This window comes from Sabethes cyaneus, chromosome 3 (assembly GCF_943734655.1).
Source record: "Sabethes cyaneus chromosome 3, idSabCyanKW18_F2, whole genome shotgun sequence".
NCBI classification, from domain to species: Eukaryota; Metazoa; Arthropoda; class Insecta; order Diptera; family Culicidae; genus Sabethes; species Sabethes cyaneus.
Window position 1 is genome coordinate 17,550,599 of NC_071355.1, and position 20,126 is coordinate 17,570,724.

General features: G+C 41.9%; 1 protein-coding gene across 1 annotated transcript; it reads left to right on the plus strand.

Annotated features, from left to right (window-relative positions):
- The first annotated feature begins 3,773 nt into the window (after positions 1–3,773).
- LOC128739319 (uncharacterized) lies at positions 3,774–5,231 on the plus strand. Its single transcript, XM_053834797.1, has one exon. It carries the CDS (start codon positions 3,774–3,776, stop codon positions 5,229–5,231), a length of 1,458 nt encoding a protein of 485 aa, XP_053690772.1.
- The last annotated feature ends 14,895 nt before the right edge of the window (positions 5,232–20,126 follow it).

A 20,126-nucleotide genomic window follows, 5' to 3' on the forward strand; every position in this document is an offset into this window, starting at 1 on the left:
TCGGGTGGTAAATTCAAGTTTTCTGTGTTTCAAGTTAAGTTTTGTTAAGTTAAAAAAAATCGACGGCGGAAAAGTGAAAATATAGTGATGTATTTTAATTGGGCAGAAATCTCAGTATTTAGTGTAAGTTATGCCCCAAAAAGTAACAGAACCTATAGAATGCAATGTTTAGTGCTTCGAGTTGCAAGTTCTGATTACGGCTAGCAGGTTAGTTGGACTAATTTTATTTTTTTGTGATGGTTTCCCGAGAGAATGGGAGCATGTTGATACACTGAAGAAGGGAAGGGAAGGTAAGGGTGGTATTCGGTGCCATACTGACTGCCATAAATGGACTCTGACGACCTTGTCCTTAAACCGATTGCAGTTGTGCAAATAACTTTGAGAAAAAAGGGGGTTTCACCGAAGAGGAATATATGGTGCAAAAAAGACCTTTGTTTAGTTTCCATTATAGTGATTTTCATAGAGCAAACCAATGCATAATTAGCTACGTGACGGAAGAGGGAGCTGACTGGGAAAGAATCGACAAGTAGGGGGACGAAGAACGTGAGTATGAATGTATGTTTCGCCATAGCTCCGGAACTTCTGGACTGTTCTTCATTAAACGTCGCTTGTCAAATACATGAATTTTGGTATAAAAGAATCTGCGCAGGAGGGTGGACAAAGGAGGGAGATGGTCTCTTACAAGGGGAAAGAAAGTTTCAAATGGGTAAAGGGGCGCGTTTCTCTTGCAATTGGAATGATAGCAGTTGTACAATTTGCTGGATTGCTGGGGGGATAGGGTGGCCATTAACAAAAAAAAAGGTTCGAAAACGGTTTTTTGTCGATTTATAGGGATTACCGGGAAGAAGTCAGATTTACAAGTGACTGGGGGACAACATGAGGGAAAGAGAGTAGACACATTAAAATGAAAAAAGGGTTTTGTTTTTTGCATTATGAGAATTTTCGTTACAATAACAGATATACAAGTGGCTGAGAGGCAAAGGGGCCCCGAGTAAGATCGGGTAATGTGCTAGTGAAAAATAAAAGAGAAAAGGAAACAAAGAAAATGTGAAACAGAAAGCACAAGACAGAAAAAAGAAAAACAGGTAAAACGGAAAGACGAAGAAAAGCTGAGAGCAAAAACCAAGGAAACTGTACAAAAAAGGAGAAAAACGTGACAAAAAGTGGAAAATTAGTTTTGTATCTCATCACAAGAAAAAACAAACAGAAAAGAGGTAAAACGTGTTAGAGAGTAAGACGAAATATGTCAATCCTAATTTCAAGCAACACATCATGTCTAATTTTGTGTCCATGTCCAAATTCAAGTCTAATTTAATGTCCAAAGTCAAGTGTAATTCCGAGTCCAATTGGATGTCCGATTCTAAGGTCAATCAAGTGTAACTCCAAATCCAATTTCAAGTCAAATCGGCGTCACAACGCGTGAGGGCCTGTGCAGATTGGGCAGCTAGGTTTTTTTTGTATACCACAAGGACATTGGATTAAAAAGCCACCGTGGCAGTCTTAATGATCATCTTTTGGGGCAGTCTTCGATTGCTCTACACAGTTTACGGACTTCTCATGCCACCAGTGTCCAAATCAAAGGGGAGTGAACTCCTTGTGGTCATCCTTTGATCACCGAGATCGTGACCGACCGATTTGTGCATAATTTCAAATAAAATTTCTTGTCCAATTTCAACTTTAATTACAAATCCAATTTCAAGTCCAATTCCAAGTCTAATTCACTTCCAATTTCAAGTAAAGGATAGGCAAATTTCAAATTAAAACTTTAAATAGGTACTCTTTTAAGTTCGATTTCATGTCTAATTCCCCGTAAAACTTCCAGTCTAAATTTCTCCAAATTTAAGTTCAATTGCAAGTTCAATTTTAAGTCAAACTTCCAGTCCAATTTGAAGTAAAACTGCAAACCTAAATTAGACCAAATTCAAATCTAATTTAATGCCCTGTGTCAAGTTCGACTTCAAGTACAATTTCAACTTTTATTCTACATCCAGTTACAAGTCTAATTTCTAGTCCAATTTCAACTTTGATTTCAAATCTGGCGTTTCTGGCGTTTGCGTCTGGCCACGCATTTGGGGCATCCTCGGTGAATCAGTTCCGGGACATGAGAACCAATGTTTTACCATTACTAACGATCAATTTTTGAGTTACAATCTTGATTTTAACAGACGAAACTAAATTTAAGCTTTGTTTAATAAATTTATAAGTTATTTTTGCGGATGAGTAGTTCTACATTTCTACGTTATTTTATTTCATAACAAAGGTAATAGGTACCTTTCCACACAGATCACTCAAACATTATGCCATCGATTATGTCATCGCAAGTGATTCAAAAACTGGACGCCTTTCTTTTTTCGCAAAGAAAAAAAAATGATTAAAACACTAACTCTGTTGCTAACCAACGAAATCCCCTTGCAGGGTAGGAAGCAGTATAAGGGAATGGTGATTCCCCTTTTGCTACGGCCGGCGTGACGTTGATGCGATTACGTCCCGTTCTCTCCGGCAGTTATCGTTCAGACCTTCAGACCCCGAAGGACAGGTTACTTTTACTGGTGCAGCGCCAGATTATGTGTTGCCTTCAATGATTACGATTACGGGCAGGTTCCTTGAATATGTACCTGCAAAGACGTTCCAAACAAAGCACCGGCTGCTGTCAGTGTACCACTGACGGGATCGCTGGAAGTGGAGTACTGGGTAAGTAGTGCTATCCGCGTTCAATAACCGGTCCCGCGGCGGCATCTCGGCCAGGCAGTGAGATCATTGATCGATTAGCTTGACGCTCTTTCACTTCTTTTTTTATGTAGGTAGGTATACCGAACCGACACATAATAATCGCAAGCACCACGCGTGCAGACAAGCCGGGGACAGAAAAATGGTAATTCCAACTGGGTTGAAGTGTTGCTGTCAGAGCGAAACGGAGACGATCGATCGGTCGATTGGTTGCGGTTAGGGCGGACACCACATTTGTCGGTCGGTCGGTGTCATGTTTCGATTGTTCGGTTAAATATTTCGGACAGTTTGGGTTGCAGCTTCTATGGAACTACTGCAGAATTTTCAAATTGTCGTTGGTATATTCTATTGCAAGTAAACCGGCAACAAGAATTAGTTTGACAGCCAACAAACAACGGCAATGTGAACTACGATCACCAGGCTTGTTCTCCTCTCTGTTTACAGATGAATAAATCAATTTTTACTTGGCAGCCGCAAATCAGTCGACCTAGCAGCGACCAATAAGAGACGGTGACAATGAGACGAAAGTGGTGGCAAATAGATCAAAAATAAAACACTCTACGGATCGGCTGCCGAAATTAAAACCGGCTCCACCAGTTTGCCTTTGGGGGTCACCAGGAGGGCTGCAGCTGTTGCTGCTGCTGCCGTTGCTGGTGCGAGACCCCATCAGGGAGAGTGCCATTGTCACACGCATACGCTGGGGTTGAATGTTTATGTACATTTAACGCTCTGGGTAGGACCTGCAACAGTGATCCAGATACGAAAACCGATCGACAACGAAAGCCATTGTGGTTTGGCAGATTGTTTCGGGTTTTGGTTAACGATTATGTAATCTTTGCATGGGTAGCAAATCGGGTGACTTGCGACTGCCGCACTTCACGCCGCAAAGAGGCTGTTGAACCGACAAGTCGTTGCTGTTGTCCTTCCGAGTCGAAGTCTATAAAATTGGAGCATTTCGAATGTCCCTTGTTATTCGTAATTTCGATTCGATTAGGGCGCGATCGGTGTTCGTCTAGTGCCATATGTTAAGTGATTGAGAGACTAGTATGAAGTTAGTGCTATTGTTCGGTGCGCTGGCTTTGGCCAGTGCCGCTCCGGATGGATATCATTACAATCCACCAGCCGTGAGCAGTACATTGTACTTTCCGTCGGTTCCGTCAAGTGTTGCACAAGAAAGTGACGACTGTGAAGAACCAGCGCCGCAACCTCCAGTGTTTCTTCAGCAAAGTTTACCGTTGTACGCTCCAGTTCCCAACCAGCAACCGTCCCAATTGTACCAATTTCCTTTGAAAACTACGGTTGTCCAGCCTTTGAAGACGCAAGTAACCTTCTCAACTCAACACCAGCTCGGCCATTCTTACCAACAGCAGCAACAACACGGTTGGAATGTGCAACAGCAAGCATCCAGTAGCGGCTGGAAGTACACGCAACCGGCAAAACCGTCGGTTTTGTTGGACCAACATCATCACCAGCAACAATCCAGTATTTGGGTGAAACCACAGTCCACAGTCGAAGAAGTCTACAAACACGTTTACGTTCATGTTCCACCGGAAGACAAAGAGGAATACGAACCTCCTCGAGTAGTCCAACCAGCTGCCCACAAGCAGACCCATTATAAGATCATTTTCATCAAGGCACCGAACCATCCACAGCCAAAGTCTGTCGTTTTGCCACCTCAACCACAGAACGAAGAGAAGACAATCGTCTACGTCCTGCACCAGAAGCCTGAGCAGAAGCAAGAAGTAATCCTCCAGCCACCGGAGCCGGCAAAGCAAAACAAACCCGAAGTTTACTTCATCAAGTACCGAAACAAGGATGAACACAAATCGGTGCAATTGGTTGCATCAACAGTTGCTCCCGCAGTAAGCCATTCGGACAGCGCCAGTTTGAGTGTCGTGAGCAATGAGCAGTCCAGCGCGTACTCATCCGGATCGTCTGGTTCCAGTTACTCCTACGTCAGTAGTACACCTGCCCCTGTGAAAGAGCCCGTCACTCCAAGCTATTCCTACGTGAGCAGCACACCTGCACCTGCGGTAGTGTACAGCACATCCTCATCTCATTCCGGCGGTGGCAGCAGCAGCAACGGTTACTCCAGTGGTAGTAGTTACAGCAGCTTCAGTCAAGGAAGTGGACAAGCCGCCAGTGGATATGAGAGTTACGTCGACCTCGGAAATTCCGGATACTCCAGCTTTTCCAGCAGTGGCGGAAACCAGCTGGGAGTGATCAATGTTGCGTCCGCCGATTATGTGCCAGTTGTCAGTACTACCGTAGCTCCACTAGTCAAGGTACTCCCAACGGAAGCTACGTACGTTAGTACGACGCCACACAGCGTGGTTAGCAGCACCGTCGGTCTGCTGGAAGACGTTGCCATCAAGAATCCTGGTCTCAGCGGTTACTCCAGCCAGTCAGTCCCGGTAGCCAAGAAGAAGTGCCGCCGGTGTTCCAGTACAACCAGTGCCCCTTTGAAGGTGGTTCAAGACGCTTACGTGTCCAACCTGTATTGAGGAAGCACGGTTAGAAACGTTTTTTTTTCTTCTTTCATAAGTAGTTTCAATAAATCGCCTAGGCAATAAACTTAGTTACGTAATCCACAACGGTAGAGTTTTTCTTCTGCGGGGCCCATAGATCGCGAGGAGTCCGAAATGTCTTGCTCAATCCATTGCCATTGAATGGCGGCGGATAGATGGGTCGCTGCGTAACAGGAAAAACTACGGACAGTCAGCGAAAAAAAAGTGAATGTTGCTTGAACCATCACCGTCAACGTCGGTCGCCGTTGAAAATGGGAAAACAAGACCTGTAACATATGAGGTTGTATTTTTAATCAAATTTAACAAATCGCGCATTCTTTGCGGAAAGCCCCGACAGCGCGCGGCTGCGGCATGGGGCGCCATCAGGTACGTCCATTAGTAAGATGATTATGTGCGCTTCGCAATCCGTACAACCGATGCAGCAGCCGCACGGTCTCATTTACCGGCACGCATCTCTTCTTCTCGAACGGCGGTAAAGCACAATTCACACACTGCGCTCGGTCGACATCTCCCGCACAGCCCAGCCGCATAAAGTTTACCTTCCGCCATCATCGGCACCAGGCTGCGATGCTGCAGTCTGAGGCGAACGTGAATCGAAACCGCCGTGTGTCGTCTTCGCAGTGATCGTAAATTCCTCAATGAAGCACTGCACAGTAGTGCAGTACATTTGTGAGGAGGGCAATCCATTAACCTGCGATCATCGGTTTGCTGAACTTCTTCAACAACCGTCGTCTGGGACATCCCCTTTTTTCCACTCGTAGATTGGAAGGTTTTTAAGATTGAATCAAATTGATGATTGCTTTATTGGCTGTCGACAGGTTATTGATTTACCATACCCGGGGTAGCCCCCCGTGAAATTGCGGCGGTTACGTTTGTTTCGAATGAACTGTTCACTTTTTATCACTCCTTTAGGTGAATTGACTGGAAGCCCCCGTAGGCCGACCGGTACCACATTTTTTCTCTCAATACGGTACGCAAAAAGAGTGAAACGTTGATAACCTTCATGCTACTGCTAGAAGGTTTTCTGATGATTTTTTGCTCAAGGAGAATGTATCAATTTGGCAAAGTGAAATTGCTTCTGCAGTTTGGCGCAAAAAGTGAGCGGCCCAAAGGACGACGATCGACAAAAATTGAACTGAAAGTGTAGCACTAAATCTACACTTGTTAACGGTAAACCACTTTTTAGTGAAACAAAACGAAATCTAAAATCGGTATCGCACTTAAAATGTTAAAACCATCCTTCAAGGTCACAAACCAGCCCTTCCTTTTCATTTATCGACCAACTGTAGCCACTAGAGTTTCCAGACATAAACGAAAGGTGGGGCACCCGACCTTCCAGAAGAATATTTTGGCCTGGAATATCGCGTAAATGTAGCGTAAAAATACCGGCCGATTAAGTTGAAAACTCCGGACTATCGAGTACCGCTTAGTATTTAGTATTTAAACTCAAAGTTTAATTTGGACTAGAGATTAAACTTGGAACTGGACTGTAATTGAAAGTTGAAATTGCACTTGACATTGAACAAATTGCCTTATTTAAAAATGCAGAGGAAATTGAACCTAAAATTGGATTTAAAATTGAACTTAAATGTGGAATAATTTGGAATAGAAGTTTGACCCAGAATTAGACATTAAATCGGACTTAAAAGAGAAATTATTTGAAATTGGATATGAAATTAAATTTGAAATTAAGCTCGGAATCGAAGCCAAAATTGAAATTGAGTGTGAATCGGATTTAAACTGGACTTAAAACTAATCTTGAATTAATATTTGAAATTAAACTTGAAACTGGCATTCAAATAACATTCAAGCAACAATGTGAGTTTTATTGTACTCTTATGGCAGTTTTCAAGACTAATTTTGGTCTTGAATGCCATCATAAGAGTGCAATAAAACCCAAAATGTTACTTGGGATCGTACTAGAAATCGAACTTGAAATGAGAGTTTGAATTTGATTTTAAATTGGAATTAAATTGGACTCGAAATTAACTTTGACAGTGGACATTAAATCAGAATTTGGATATGGGTACAAAATTAGACATGGCGTTTCACTTGAAATTTAGATTGACATATTTTGTCTTTCTCTCTCACACCTTTTTTCCATTCCTTCTGTTCCTTTTCTTTTCAAGTTCCGTTTTTCTGCTTTTTGATCCTTTGTTTATTCATTTCAGTGCCGTTTTCTTGGTTTTTGCTCTAGATTTTCTCATTTTGTTTCTTTCGTTTTCTCTGTTTTTCTCACGGGTCTCTTTTTTTTCACTCATATTTTGGTAATTTTCTTCCTATTTTCCTTCTTTTCCCTTCATTTTTTCTAACTCTTTTTATTTCCTTTCCATCTCGTTTTTTATGTTGGTCCGTTCGGTCTTGTTTTCTGTCACGTTTATTTTGTTTTTGGCTATCTTTTCTCTCAGGTTTCCGGTATTTGTATCTCCGTCTTTTTCATCTTTTTCTATCCAGTTTCACGTTTTTCTTTGGTTCGTTTTACCTGTTTATCTTTTCCTTTTTTATCCCACTTTTCTCGTCCCATTTCCATTTCCTATTTTGTCCCACTTTTCTCTTTCCGTTTAAGTTCTTTTTCCCGTTTTCTTCGTTTTCGGTGTTCTTTTTTCGCTATTCTCCTTATCCTTTTTAGTTTCTCTTGTTTTCTGTTCCGCCTTCCCTTTCTTGTCTCGTTTACCCTCTTTTCTGTCCCGTATTCCCTTACTCCCCTTACTCCTTCACGTTTTTCCGTTTTTCTCTGTCTCGTTGTTCGCTCTTTTCAGTCCTGATTTTCCAATTTTGCTCATTTCTGTCCTCATTTTTTTCATATTTTTTCTTCCGTTTCTCTTCATTTTCAGGCCCAGTTTTACTCTTTTCCAATCTTATTTAATTCTGTTCCATTAACTCCTTTTCTATTTTTTCGTCTGCGTCTGTTTCATTCTTCCTCTTATTAGGTCCTTATTTTCCTCCTTTTCTTTCACGTTTTCCTTTTTCGCTTCATCCCGTTTGTCTTCCGCTTTCATTTTCCTGTCCTCATTGCTTAATTGTATTGTTGGAAATTCTTTTTCTTTTCCTCCTTTTCTTATCACTTTTTCTCCTTTCTCGTTTTTTTTTTACTTTTCTGTTCCATTTTTCCTGCTTTTTTGTCCAGATTGTGCTCATTTTCGTTCTTTTCTGTCATTTTTCTGCTTGTCTCTCCTGTTCTCCCTCCCTTTCTGTCAAACCTCCTCTTTGTTTTTGGTCTTGTTTTTCCCTTTTACTCCCGTTTTCCGCTTTTTAATGCCCGGTTCTCCGTCTTTTCTGTTACGTTCAATCTGTTATTGGCTCCTTTTTTCCCTCCGGTTTTCAATTTTTATCTCCCATTTTTTCATCTTTTTCTATTCCGTGTTACCTTTTCCTTTAGTCTGTTTTTTCTTGTTTCTTTGCTTCTAGAAAGTAAATTCGATGGCTTAAACAGCACCCAATCTCGTCTGCTGCAGCTAATCGTCTAATGATTTGTAGAAAACGGTATAAACTTCAGTAGAATCATCGGACCAATTCAATTGCTGCTTCAATTGCTGATACTTTTTATAAGCCTTAGTACATTCATTCCATTATCATAGTGAATTTCTGTGGGCAGGTTTCTAAGTAAGCTACTAATTTTATGGCACTCGAGTATATTTTCTTCATCACCATCGAAGAATCGTTTGGAATTCCTCGATAATCTTGAAGTCATTTCTTTATTCTGATATGTATTCGATATTCACATCAACAGATTTTCATCAGAGCAGAGTTATCAAATTTTAATTTTTATATGATTCAATCGAATTGATTGATAAGAATCAGACAAAAATCTAAAATCGGTATCGCACTTAAAAAGTCAAACCTAGCCCTCAAGCACCTCAAGGTCACAAATCAGCCCTTCCCTTTTCTTCGTCATTTCTCGAACAACTGTAGCACACTAAGCCACTAAACCAGGTTTGTTCGAATGACCTCTTGGCTTGACTGCGCCGCGCGCCGGCTTTGCCCACGGCGCGGCTTGGCGCAGCACGGCAATTATGCTATTACAACACATTTTCCTTTCATCTTCTATGTTTATGAAACTGTCGTTTCTCTTTCACCCGGACAGTCGGTGCACCGACTCGAACAAACAACAATCAATTTATCCGGGGCCTAAGTTTCGCAGTTCGCTGCAGGCTGCGTCGTCGGTCGCGGTCGGTGGGAAAGATGAATATTATAAAGGAAAACAGACCGTCCGTCTCCGGCGGCGACGATTTTAGTGCTACCCATTAAGGAGGTAATTTGCTACTTCGTAGCAAAAATAAAAATATGCTCTAGCGTGTGAGTTACTGAAATCACAACAGACATGAGCAAACAAATAAACGTGACTTGAAAGGCATAAACAAATCACCTGGTCATCTGTGTAAATCGTATCAAAAAGCACTGTATGCGAAATTCTGATGGCCCTAATGTTCAACTGCATGGCGTCTCCATCAGCCGAGACTCTGCGTTGTTGGAATAATTATATCCATGCCATAACTACCGGACTACCGCACTTCATAGGTACCACTATCCGAAGAAATCAGCACTCAAACCGCACTGGTTATGAAAGTAAGTACTGGCTTAAAATTGCACAATGCGTGGTGAAGATGACGCGAAGGGCTGATGATAAGTAAGTAACACACCAACCACATGTACCAATTTCTAGGCCACCAGGCCAGCAGACTAGATCGGCGGACGTTCCGTACCTCTGGTAAAGTCTGTCACGGTCCCATTTCACAGCAAATTTACTACCAGTTTTCACGGCCAATTTAACGAAAGTGCTATTATTCGAGTGCTCACGCGATATCCAACCTGTTGCCACCACAATAAGAAGATTCTATACGTACTAGCCTACTAAATAATCCCGGTAAATGTCAAGTATACAAACGGCGAATGAAAAAGGATTTTGTTTTACACACTCGCTTTGAAAATGACATTAGCCTCATTAGAAGTGTTTGTAATAACCCGAGCATTTCTATGAGATTTCATTTTATGCTGCAATTTGTTGAATTTGAATGATTTATGGTATCGGTATGGTATGTGGGTTCTCATATCAACTATTTCTATTACATTGGAAAAATTTTCATTGACTTGAGATTCGGAAAACATTGAACTAGATGTACCCAAGCCGCCCAGTTAGCTTCGAGGTACGATGCTGGTCTTACAAGCCAGTCGTCGTATGTTCGAATCTCGGCTAGGCGGTGCTTGCTAGATAGAGTCGGTAGGATTGTTGTTACACTGGACCCGTAATCTTCCTGTAGGGGAACTTTGGGTAAGACGAACAGGGTGGGTAAGACGGACAGGTGGTTGATTCTACTAGTTAAGTATTAAAATTCGTAAATGTTTTGATGGGCATCCAACCATCTTGCTATCTCATGATGTCTGAACGTTTCCATCATCATTTAGAACTTTCCAATTTTGATAAAGTACAGAAAAACTAAAAATTGGAAATGATTCTGCGTCTGGATGTAATTTTTTTTTCATCGAAATTAAGCTTTTTGAGTGGTTTAATTCCAAAATGTTGCCCATAGCATGAAGTTTTTCGATTGTATACCTTTTCAAGCAACGTCTGCATTGAAATAATACGTAATTTCATTTGCGTATGAAAAATTGTGAACGCTTTAAAAAAATGTGCAATGATGGGGTGAAATGGACAACTGCTAGTGTGGGTAAGATGGTCAATGAACATCTATATATATAAAAATGAAATGCTGTTCGTGTGTCCGGTATAGACTCGCAAACCGCTCGACGGATTTTGATGAAACTTGGCATACACATTGCGTTTGATGTGAGGAATGTTGTTAGCATGGTTTGAGACCCCTCCCCCCTCTAGAAGGGGGGGCTCCCATACAAATGGAACACAAATTTCTTCATAACTCGGGAACTAATCAAGCAAATGGAACCAAATTTGGCACGTGAAGGTTTTTGGAGGCAGAAATTTTTCCTATGGTAGATTGAGAACCCTCCTTTTTCTAAGAGGGGGGGCTCCCATACAAATAAAACCAAAATTTCCTCATAACTTGACTATTGATCTAGCAAATGGAACCAAATTTGGCATGTGGGGGCTTCTAGAGATATGATTCTTTTTCTATGAATGTTTGAGACCCCTCCCCCTCTAGAAGGGGGGGGGGCTCCCATACAAATAAAACACAAATTTCTCTACAACTCGGGAACTAATTAAGCAAATGGAACCAAATTTGACATGCGAAGCTTTTTGGAGGCAGAAATTTTTTCTATGGTAGATTGAGAACCCTCCTTTTTCTAAGAGGGGGGGCTCCCATACAAATAAAACCACAATTTCCTCATAACTTGACTATTGATCAAGCAAATGGAACCAAATTTGGCATGTGAGGGCTTCTAGAGACATAATTTTTTCTATGGATGTTTGAGACCCCTCCCACTCTAGAAGGGGGGGGCTTCCATACAAATGAAACACAAATTTCTCTATAACTCAGGAACTAATCAAGCAAATGGAACCAAATTTGGCATGTGAAGGTTTTTGGAGGCAGAAATTTTTTCTATGGTAGATTGAGAATCCTTCTTTCTCGAAGAGGGGGGGCTCCCATACAAATAAAACCACAATTTCCTCATAGCTTGATTACTAATGAAGCAAATGGAACCAAATTTGGCATTTGGGGGTTCCTGGAGACATGATTTCATCTATGGTTGTTTGAGGTCCCTCCCCCTCTAGAAGGGGGGGGGGGGGCGCTCCCATACAAATGAAACACAAATTTCTCTATAACTCGGGAACTAATCAAGCAAATGGAACCAAATTTGGCATGTGAAGGTTTTTGGAGGCAGAATTTTTTTTCTATGGCGTATTGAGATTCCGCTCCCCTCTGGAAGAGGGGAGGGCTCTCATACAAATTAAACAGAATTGTTTGCAATATTCAAAAAGTAATCAAACTCGCGAGTGTTGCCGTTCATACTAAAATATAAGATAAATTTGGAACAAAATTGTTAAGAATAAATCGGTGAAGCCTAGATAATGGGTCAAATTAAATAAAAGTAAGATAATATAATACTTATTTTAAAAAGAAAATTGAAGAGAAAATACATTGTTGGAATGAAAATATGATGAAAATAATGTTGAGATTACACTAAGTTTATGGTTTCTGACCAGTTTTCAACTGGTTTCAATTGAATTGCACTAATGTTTTATTACGATTTTGCCAACATTACCATTTTAAGGGTTGGTAATAAAACCCAAATTGTTACGTTGGGCTGCTCGAGTCACAAATGCTGATGCGTTGGATTAGAAATTTGCTGCATGATTTAGGAATATCTTGGGTAGTCAAAAAGAAAGCTCTTGGTTGCAAGATTACAATTAATCAAATCTTCAGGATTATGCATGGACCCCCTTTTTAGAATGGCGTAGCAACGCGCGCCGGGTCCTCTAGTATTATAATAAAATGGTTGATTTTGCTTCTTGGTGATATCTCAAGCATATAAATGAAAATTTAACCGGCAAACGTGAACTTCAAACAAATTAGCAGTGGCCGGGCATGAAACAGTTTTTGGAATGCTTGTTCATATTGCCGCTGCCAAACAATTTTCTATTGGCTGCCTTTAGTGGGAGGGGATGGACTGCCCCCTTCATTTTTTGCACGCTACACTACCATATTTTACGTATTCAATTTGTTGAGGGTCAAAAATAATAATATGCTCTTAGTTGGGGCGATTTACAATACCTGTCCATCTTACCCCCACACATTGTCCGTTTCATCCGCAGCACTAAAAATGTTCACTTTTTCGGACAATTTTTAATACTCAAAATACACATTGAAAAACATTTTTTGTTAAATATTTCACTAGCTGCTTTTGAAAACAATATATTGAACTAAAGTAAACTGCATTTAGGTTTTATAAATCATAAGTTCTCTATATTATATTAGCTGTTCTTCTTAACCTGTTCGTCTTACCCACAGTTCCCCTACTCTAACAGCCGGCTGCGAAGTCTGTCGATAAGGAAGGGTAATGTATAAAGATGGTGTAAGCCCAAGACTTTTTTTAGGATGTACCCTGCGTGCGTTGCTCCGCATCCAATTGAAAATAACATGTTGGATGTCTTCGTGCTCTCGCGTTGTAAATTTGTTTTGTGTTAAATTGCAAATCAATCCTTAGGGATTGACAGTTAATTATCGAGCGATCGAGAACGGCCTACAAATTGCTGTCTCAAAACATTTTCCGCCGACTATCACCAATTGCGAACAGATTTGTAGGAACTTATTAAGCCGGCTTCGTCGAAGGTCGGTCTACAACCGATCAAATATTTACTATCAAATAATACAAATCGTCCAAAAGGCACGTGAATACAGAGTTCCCACGCACCATTTGTTCGTTGACTTCAAAGCCGCATATGATACCATCGACCGGAAATAACTATGGAAAATCATGGACGAGAACAGCTCATCAAACTGATTCAATCTACGATGGATGGTACACAGTGCTGTGTTCGGAATTCGGATGGATTGTCAAGTTCCTTCGAATCACACTGAAGGTTTCGTCAAGGGGATGGTCCTCATGCCTGCTGTTCATCATAGCGCTACAAGATGTTATGAACTGAGCGGATAACAACACAAAAAATCTGGTCAATTCGTCTGCCGACATGGATATTATCGGCAGAAAATCTGTGGCGATGGTTGAACAGTACACCAGACTAAAGCGCGAAGCAGAAAAGATTGGATTAAAAGTAAATACGTCTGAAATAAAGCTAGGCAGCGAAACCGAGGGCGACCGACGCCGCTTGGACAGTAGTATGATGATCAACGGTGATAAGTTTGAGGTAGTCGACGAATTTGTCCCTTGTTTACTGGTAGCAGCGGACAACGATACCAGTCGTGAGATTCAGATGCGGATCATCAGCGGAATTCTTTAAGTCATACTTACTACGGGCTTCACAAGTAATTACGGTCGAGCAGACTAAGCCCCCGTACAAAGTGTACCCTTACAAGACGCTCATTAGACCGGTTATTCTCTACATGGACAATGCTCGAGGAAGGCCTACGAGTACTCGGAGTTTTCGAAAGACGAGTGCTAAGCTCGATCATCGGCGGAGTACAGAAGAACGAAGTATGGAGACGGAGGATAAACTCGCACAGCTCTATCACGAAGCCGGTATGCAAAAGGTGGCTGAAGCTGAACTAATACAATGGGCAGGGCATGTTGCAAGAGTACCGGACAACTACCCTGTAAAGGCCCGGTAGGAACAAGGCGATCCCCAATTCATTATATACAACAGGACACGTATTAAATTAATAGTAAGCATATCGCTCACTCAAATAGCGATTATAGCAAAAAAAAATGCAGAACAGATTATAGCAATCACCCGGATGGCAAATGGTTGAATGATGCGCTTCAGAACCTCGTGGTCTATTTTATACATGCAGTTTTAAAATAGAGTTCACGGAGATCCGGGATACTTCCTTAGTGGAAACTGGATAACCGATGGAAACTAGGGTTGTAGGCGGAGAGGGAAAGAGGCACTCATTCGAATGCTGAGTGTAAATTCTCCGCCTGCAAATGACGGATTCCGGTAGAAACAGGTTCGAATGAACCCAAAAATAGTGGGAACCTGAACAGAGGGTCCAAGGCCCCTAAAAGGAGGATGGCTTTAATAGTTGTTATTCATGGCTATAACGTAAAATACGAATGGATAAACCCCGAATCCACGGTGTCATGCGACCCGTGCCGAGGGATAAATGGTGGGGGGGGGTCTCTACAAATTGAAACGGACGTTCTCTGCTGGACCGGATGGTATTCCATCTGTCGTTATTGCTCGATGTGCACCTGTACTGGTTGATCTCTTGCAGTGTATATTCAACAAATCGATTGAGCAAGACGCGTTTCCAACTATCTGGAAGCAGTTTTTTATATTTCCGGTACTCAAAAGTGGTGATCTTCGGAATGTAAGGAATTATCGTGGCATAACGTGACCTCTCTGCTGCTTCTAAGCAGCGAGCACTTTAGCACTGTAACCACTTTCGTTTTGTCCCGAACAAAAAACTATATCTCCACCGATCAACACGGATTAATGCCCGGCCGATCTGTTTGCACGAATCTCCTTGATTTTACGTTTACATGCATTACACACATGGAACAGAAGCCTCAAGTCGATGCAATCTATACTAACTTGAAAGCGGCGTTCGATCGAATGGACCATGGCATATTGTTAAAGAAAATCTCGCGGCTTGGTGCGTCACAGAAGTTTACTGTATAGCAGAGTTCGTACTTCCGCAATAGAGTTCTGCGTGTAAAACTCAACAAATGCTGCTCTACTGAGTTTACCAATAATTCTGGTGTCCCACAAGGCAGTAACATGGGGCCTCTGTTATTCGCACTATTTTTCAACGATGTTAATTTGTTGTTGGGCGTTGGCGTAAAACTTGTATATGCCGATGATTTGAAACTTTATCTGCCCGTACGACCCATTGAAGACTGTCACCGATTACAAAAGCTGCTGAACGTATTCGTACGCTCGTGTCGTAGTAACTGGTTACTTGTTAGTATCGCTAAATGCCATGTTATTATGTTTCACCGTATAGTGAACCCAATAGTGTTCCAGTATTAAATCGATAACCAGCAACTAGCAAGAGTAGATCACGTCAGCGACCTAGGTGTTTTGCTGGATGCCAAACTCTCCTTTAATTTACATCGCACAAATGTCATCACTAAGGCAACACGTCAGCTCGGCTTTATCTCGAAAATTGTCCGGAATTTCAACGATCCTTATTGCCTAAAGGCCTTATATTGTTCACTGGTGCGTCCGCTATGCTAGTTTAGTGTGGTGTCCTCAGCAACTTGTATGGAACTTGAGAATTGAACGGGTACAAAAACGGTTTATCCGGTTCGCACTACGAGATCTATCTAGGCGTGATGCAGTGAATTTGCCTCTGTATCCCGACCGCTGCCACCTTCTTGGCATTGACACTCTTGAACGATGCAGAAAGATCGAGTAAGTGATTTTTGTAGCTAAGGTGATTAATGGTGAAATCGACAGCCCGAGAATTCTATCGCAGCTGAACTTCCGTGCCAGGCAACCCTTCGATCTACTGGTTTGCTTCAGCTCAGCTTTCATCGAACGCCGTTTGGATTTAACGAACCGTTGGCCTCCAGCGTACGTACCTGCAGAGTGGAGGATTTATTCGACTTTAGCGTGCCGTCCGGCTCATAAATGCGTATGGTCGCAATTCTTCGGAATTGAGCGCAATTAATGCAACAAAGGATGAAGATCTGCAAGAAACTTTCTACCCCGACAGCGACTCGCTGTACGGAGGACCTTCAGTCTCTTCACTAATACTAAGTTCGCTAAAAGGGAGTGTGGAAAGTCGAGCGGATTATCTTCTCGATCCGGAGACGCGACCAGACGATGTTGGGGCACCAACGTCATCTCGTATTGGTCTCAAGCGCATCTCTCACCAAATGCAAAGCAGAGCTTCACAAAGCCAAAAGGAGACTCTGCCTGAAGCGGCGCGACTGCAAAAAGCGTTAGCCAAGGACCATAACAATGGCCTAGGGCAATTGAGAAAAGAGGATGGAAGTCTCACTGTTACTACTATGAAAACGAGATTCTTATGAACACGCATTTCCCTGGTTCGACAGTGTCCTCTGGAAGCGACGTCGGCGCACAGCAGCAAGTTGAGTCATCACGCATACCCTTATTCTGCGAGGCGAGTGACGTGACTATGTTGCAGTCACCGCGAATCAGGTGACAATTGTCACCTAGGTGACTCGCCTTGTCACTTAGGTGACAAGGGTTTCTTACCTAGGCGACACGATTGTCACTTAGGTGACTCGACTCACCGTGGCGAGTCACCTAAGTGACAATTGTCGTATTGAGTCATGTGACTCGCAGAATAAGGGTGGCAATGTGTCGAACGACGCGGTTCTACTTGCACGTCGACTATTTACGAAGGCTTCAATCAATTGGGCACTCAGCTGCTTTGAACCAGTGAAGTCTCCAGGTCCGAATGGCATACTACCCATCTTTTTACAAAAAGCGGACGAGATTATAAGGTTTGAGTTCATCAACCTCTTTCCTGCCAGCATTACGTTGGGACATGTCCCGGCAAGCTGGCGAAAGGTCAGGATGATGTTCGTACTTAAGGCAGGCAAAAGAGATAAAACCATGCGAAAAGCTTACAGACCAATTAGTCTGACATTAACGCTTCTCAAGTTGATGGAAAAAATCACGGATAATCACATTCGTAATGAGTTTTTAAAGAATTCCCTCTGCATGGCAATCAACATGCTTACCAACGCGGTAAATCTACGGAAACCGCTCTTCATTGCCCAGTGACGCTGATTAAAAAATCGCTTCAATACCAAGAGACGGCATTTTGTGCTTTTCTTGACATTGAAGGCGCTTTCGACAACACATCCTTCGTTTCAATTAATACGGCTCTCCTCAATGAAGAAACTGCCGACAATGAGCTGGATTCAAGCAATGCTGTCAAGCAGGGAAATCACAGCATCATTGGAAAATACGTCGATCACAAACTCAGCGATCAAAGGATGTCCTCAAGGAGAAGTTCTCTCCCCTTGCTTTGGTCACTTGGTGAAAACAGTATGGTTATGAGACCGTTGCATACGCCGACGACGTAGTACTTATATTGTCAGAGGTAAATTTAACACAGTGCTGTCTAGTCGTATGTAAGGAGCTCTAAACACCACTATTTCGTGATGTTTACAACAGGGGCTTAATATAAACCGCTCCAAAACAGTCGTGATACCATTTACTAGGCGCAGGAGACATACTCTTACTCCCCCTACACTGAATGGCGTCAGACTAAGCTTCAGCAATGAAGTTAAACGTCTGGGTATTTTACTGGATCATAAACTGAACTGGACTGTGCTGTCAAGACAGCAATTATAGCCATCTGGCAATGAGCTTGCTGACAGCCTAGCGAGACAAGGATCTGCTCATCAGTTTCTGGGCACCTCCATATCCGCTGTCCAAAGAGTAACGGGTGGCAACTAAAATTTTGGAATTTATTTCTCAAGCTGTCAAAAAAAGACAAAGATACATGCAGAAGGTCTGATTTACCGAAATTAAAGATACATTATCCATTGTTGAAAAAAAAATAGTGTACATTTGAATACGGTCCGTAATCGGCTGTTCAGCGAAGCTTTCGTTTGACGACGAAACAGGAGCGTTGTACGGCCATCATGTCAACTTGGCGAATGCATCTCTTGATTCTACCAATCAACTGCTTGCAATTCGGCTCTCCAGTTATTTTTGTTCACCAAGGAACTTAAAATCCCGAAGAAATCTTCGATTGGGCGCACTGAGACAGATTTTTCGGGTCGTCGTTTTTGGGTAAAAATGGGATCGAATGGGTATTCAAGAACAATTGTGTTTTTTGGCGTAATGCGATGATGCTCTATCCGGCCAAAACACGTTTTGTCCATCTGCATGATGTTTTTGTAGAAACGGAATCAAAATTTTCTTCAAACATTCGTCGTGAAGAAACGTGAAAGAGAACGATGTCCTTCTGCGTCCATAATTTTAGCTGGTCTTCCACTACCTTGCTTGCGAATAGTTGTTGGGCATTTTAGGATATGGTAAACAGTCGAAGCCGCAACATATTCGCTTTTTAAATGTTGTACCGTATACTTTCTGCCGAGATTTCTGTTGCAGTTCGTAGAAGTGTACAACGCGCTCCCGAAATGCTTCTTGTTTGGACGCCATTTTTAGCAAAACTGGGCAAGCATAAACAAAATAAAAAATATTAACAAAAAGAGGAGAGAGAGAGTGTGAGAGAGAGAGCTAACACATGCATACTCTCATTTCTCTCTGAGCTCGTTTGTTGTTGAGCATAAGGGCCGTGAAAAAATTCTAAAATTTTAGTTGCCACCCGTTAAAATTTTCAAAAGAGGAGGAAATCCTATCAGATTTCAATTGATTCTTATCGGCATCACCACACACAGCAAAAACAGCGAAACGGTAATGGCGTCAAATAACCAAGCTTAATTTTAAATATTGATAAGTGGTTTGTTATAAATTTCTGACTAATTTAAATCTGATAAAAAAATCGTAGGTATGAAAACAAATAAACCAAAAAGGAAGAAGTACACTAAATGTCAACAAACTCGTAAGCACTTTTCGACATGGAATTACGGGCGCTGGTTGATCAAATCGCTTGAGTATTTGGGTGATTTAAGTGTCGTTTGTGACATCCGGGCTAGTTATATGCATTCGATCTAGTTACTCTCTAACTATTAGTTTTTGGGCTAATGTGATTAAACTATGGGAACATATTAATGAGCGGTGAGAGGTAAATTTTGGGCATTTGGTGCATTCTAATGACCTAGCCGTTAATAACTGATTATTAAACAATAAATCTGTATTTCCATTTCACCTTCTGATTTATGTATCAAAAACCTTTTATCAATGTGCCATTCCATAGACATGTTTAGCCCTTTGCCGCTCAAACCTGATCACCTTTCCGATCAAAACACGATCTTACAATTTGAAAGTCAAATCCGTTCCATTGGGCCCCTGTAAGACATGCTGTGTATCGACGGAGACAACGCGAAAAGTGCAGGTCCTCATTAACTGTTTCCTTCGACTGACTGGTTGGACATCTGGATCCCCAAATGGGAACTCCACTAGCTAAATAAGGTTATCTGTGGAGGTCAACCTTCTAATAACGATGTTCCGCCCACTTACTTGTATCCAAACAGATGGAGCTAATAAATATGAATAAAATAAAAGATTTTCCTGCATTTTGGTTGCCGTGAAAATCATGGGTCAAACTGAACTTTTATGACAATACACGGAACAACTCTGCTATATGTTGATATCCGGCGGTTCCCACGTTCTGTCATGGCCTCAGTGCCACTAGTGGTGATCAGTAATTGAATTCACTGAAT

What these genes read in the sequence shown, in the direction of transcription:
- LOC128739319 (XM_053834797.1), top strand. Translation starts at nt 3,774, where the DNA reads ATGAAGTTAGTGCTATTGTTCGGTGCGCTGGCTTTGGCCAGTGCCGCT.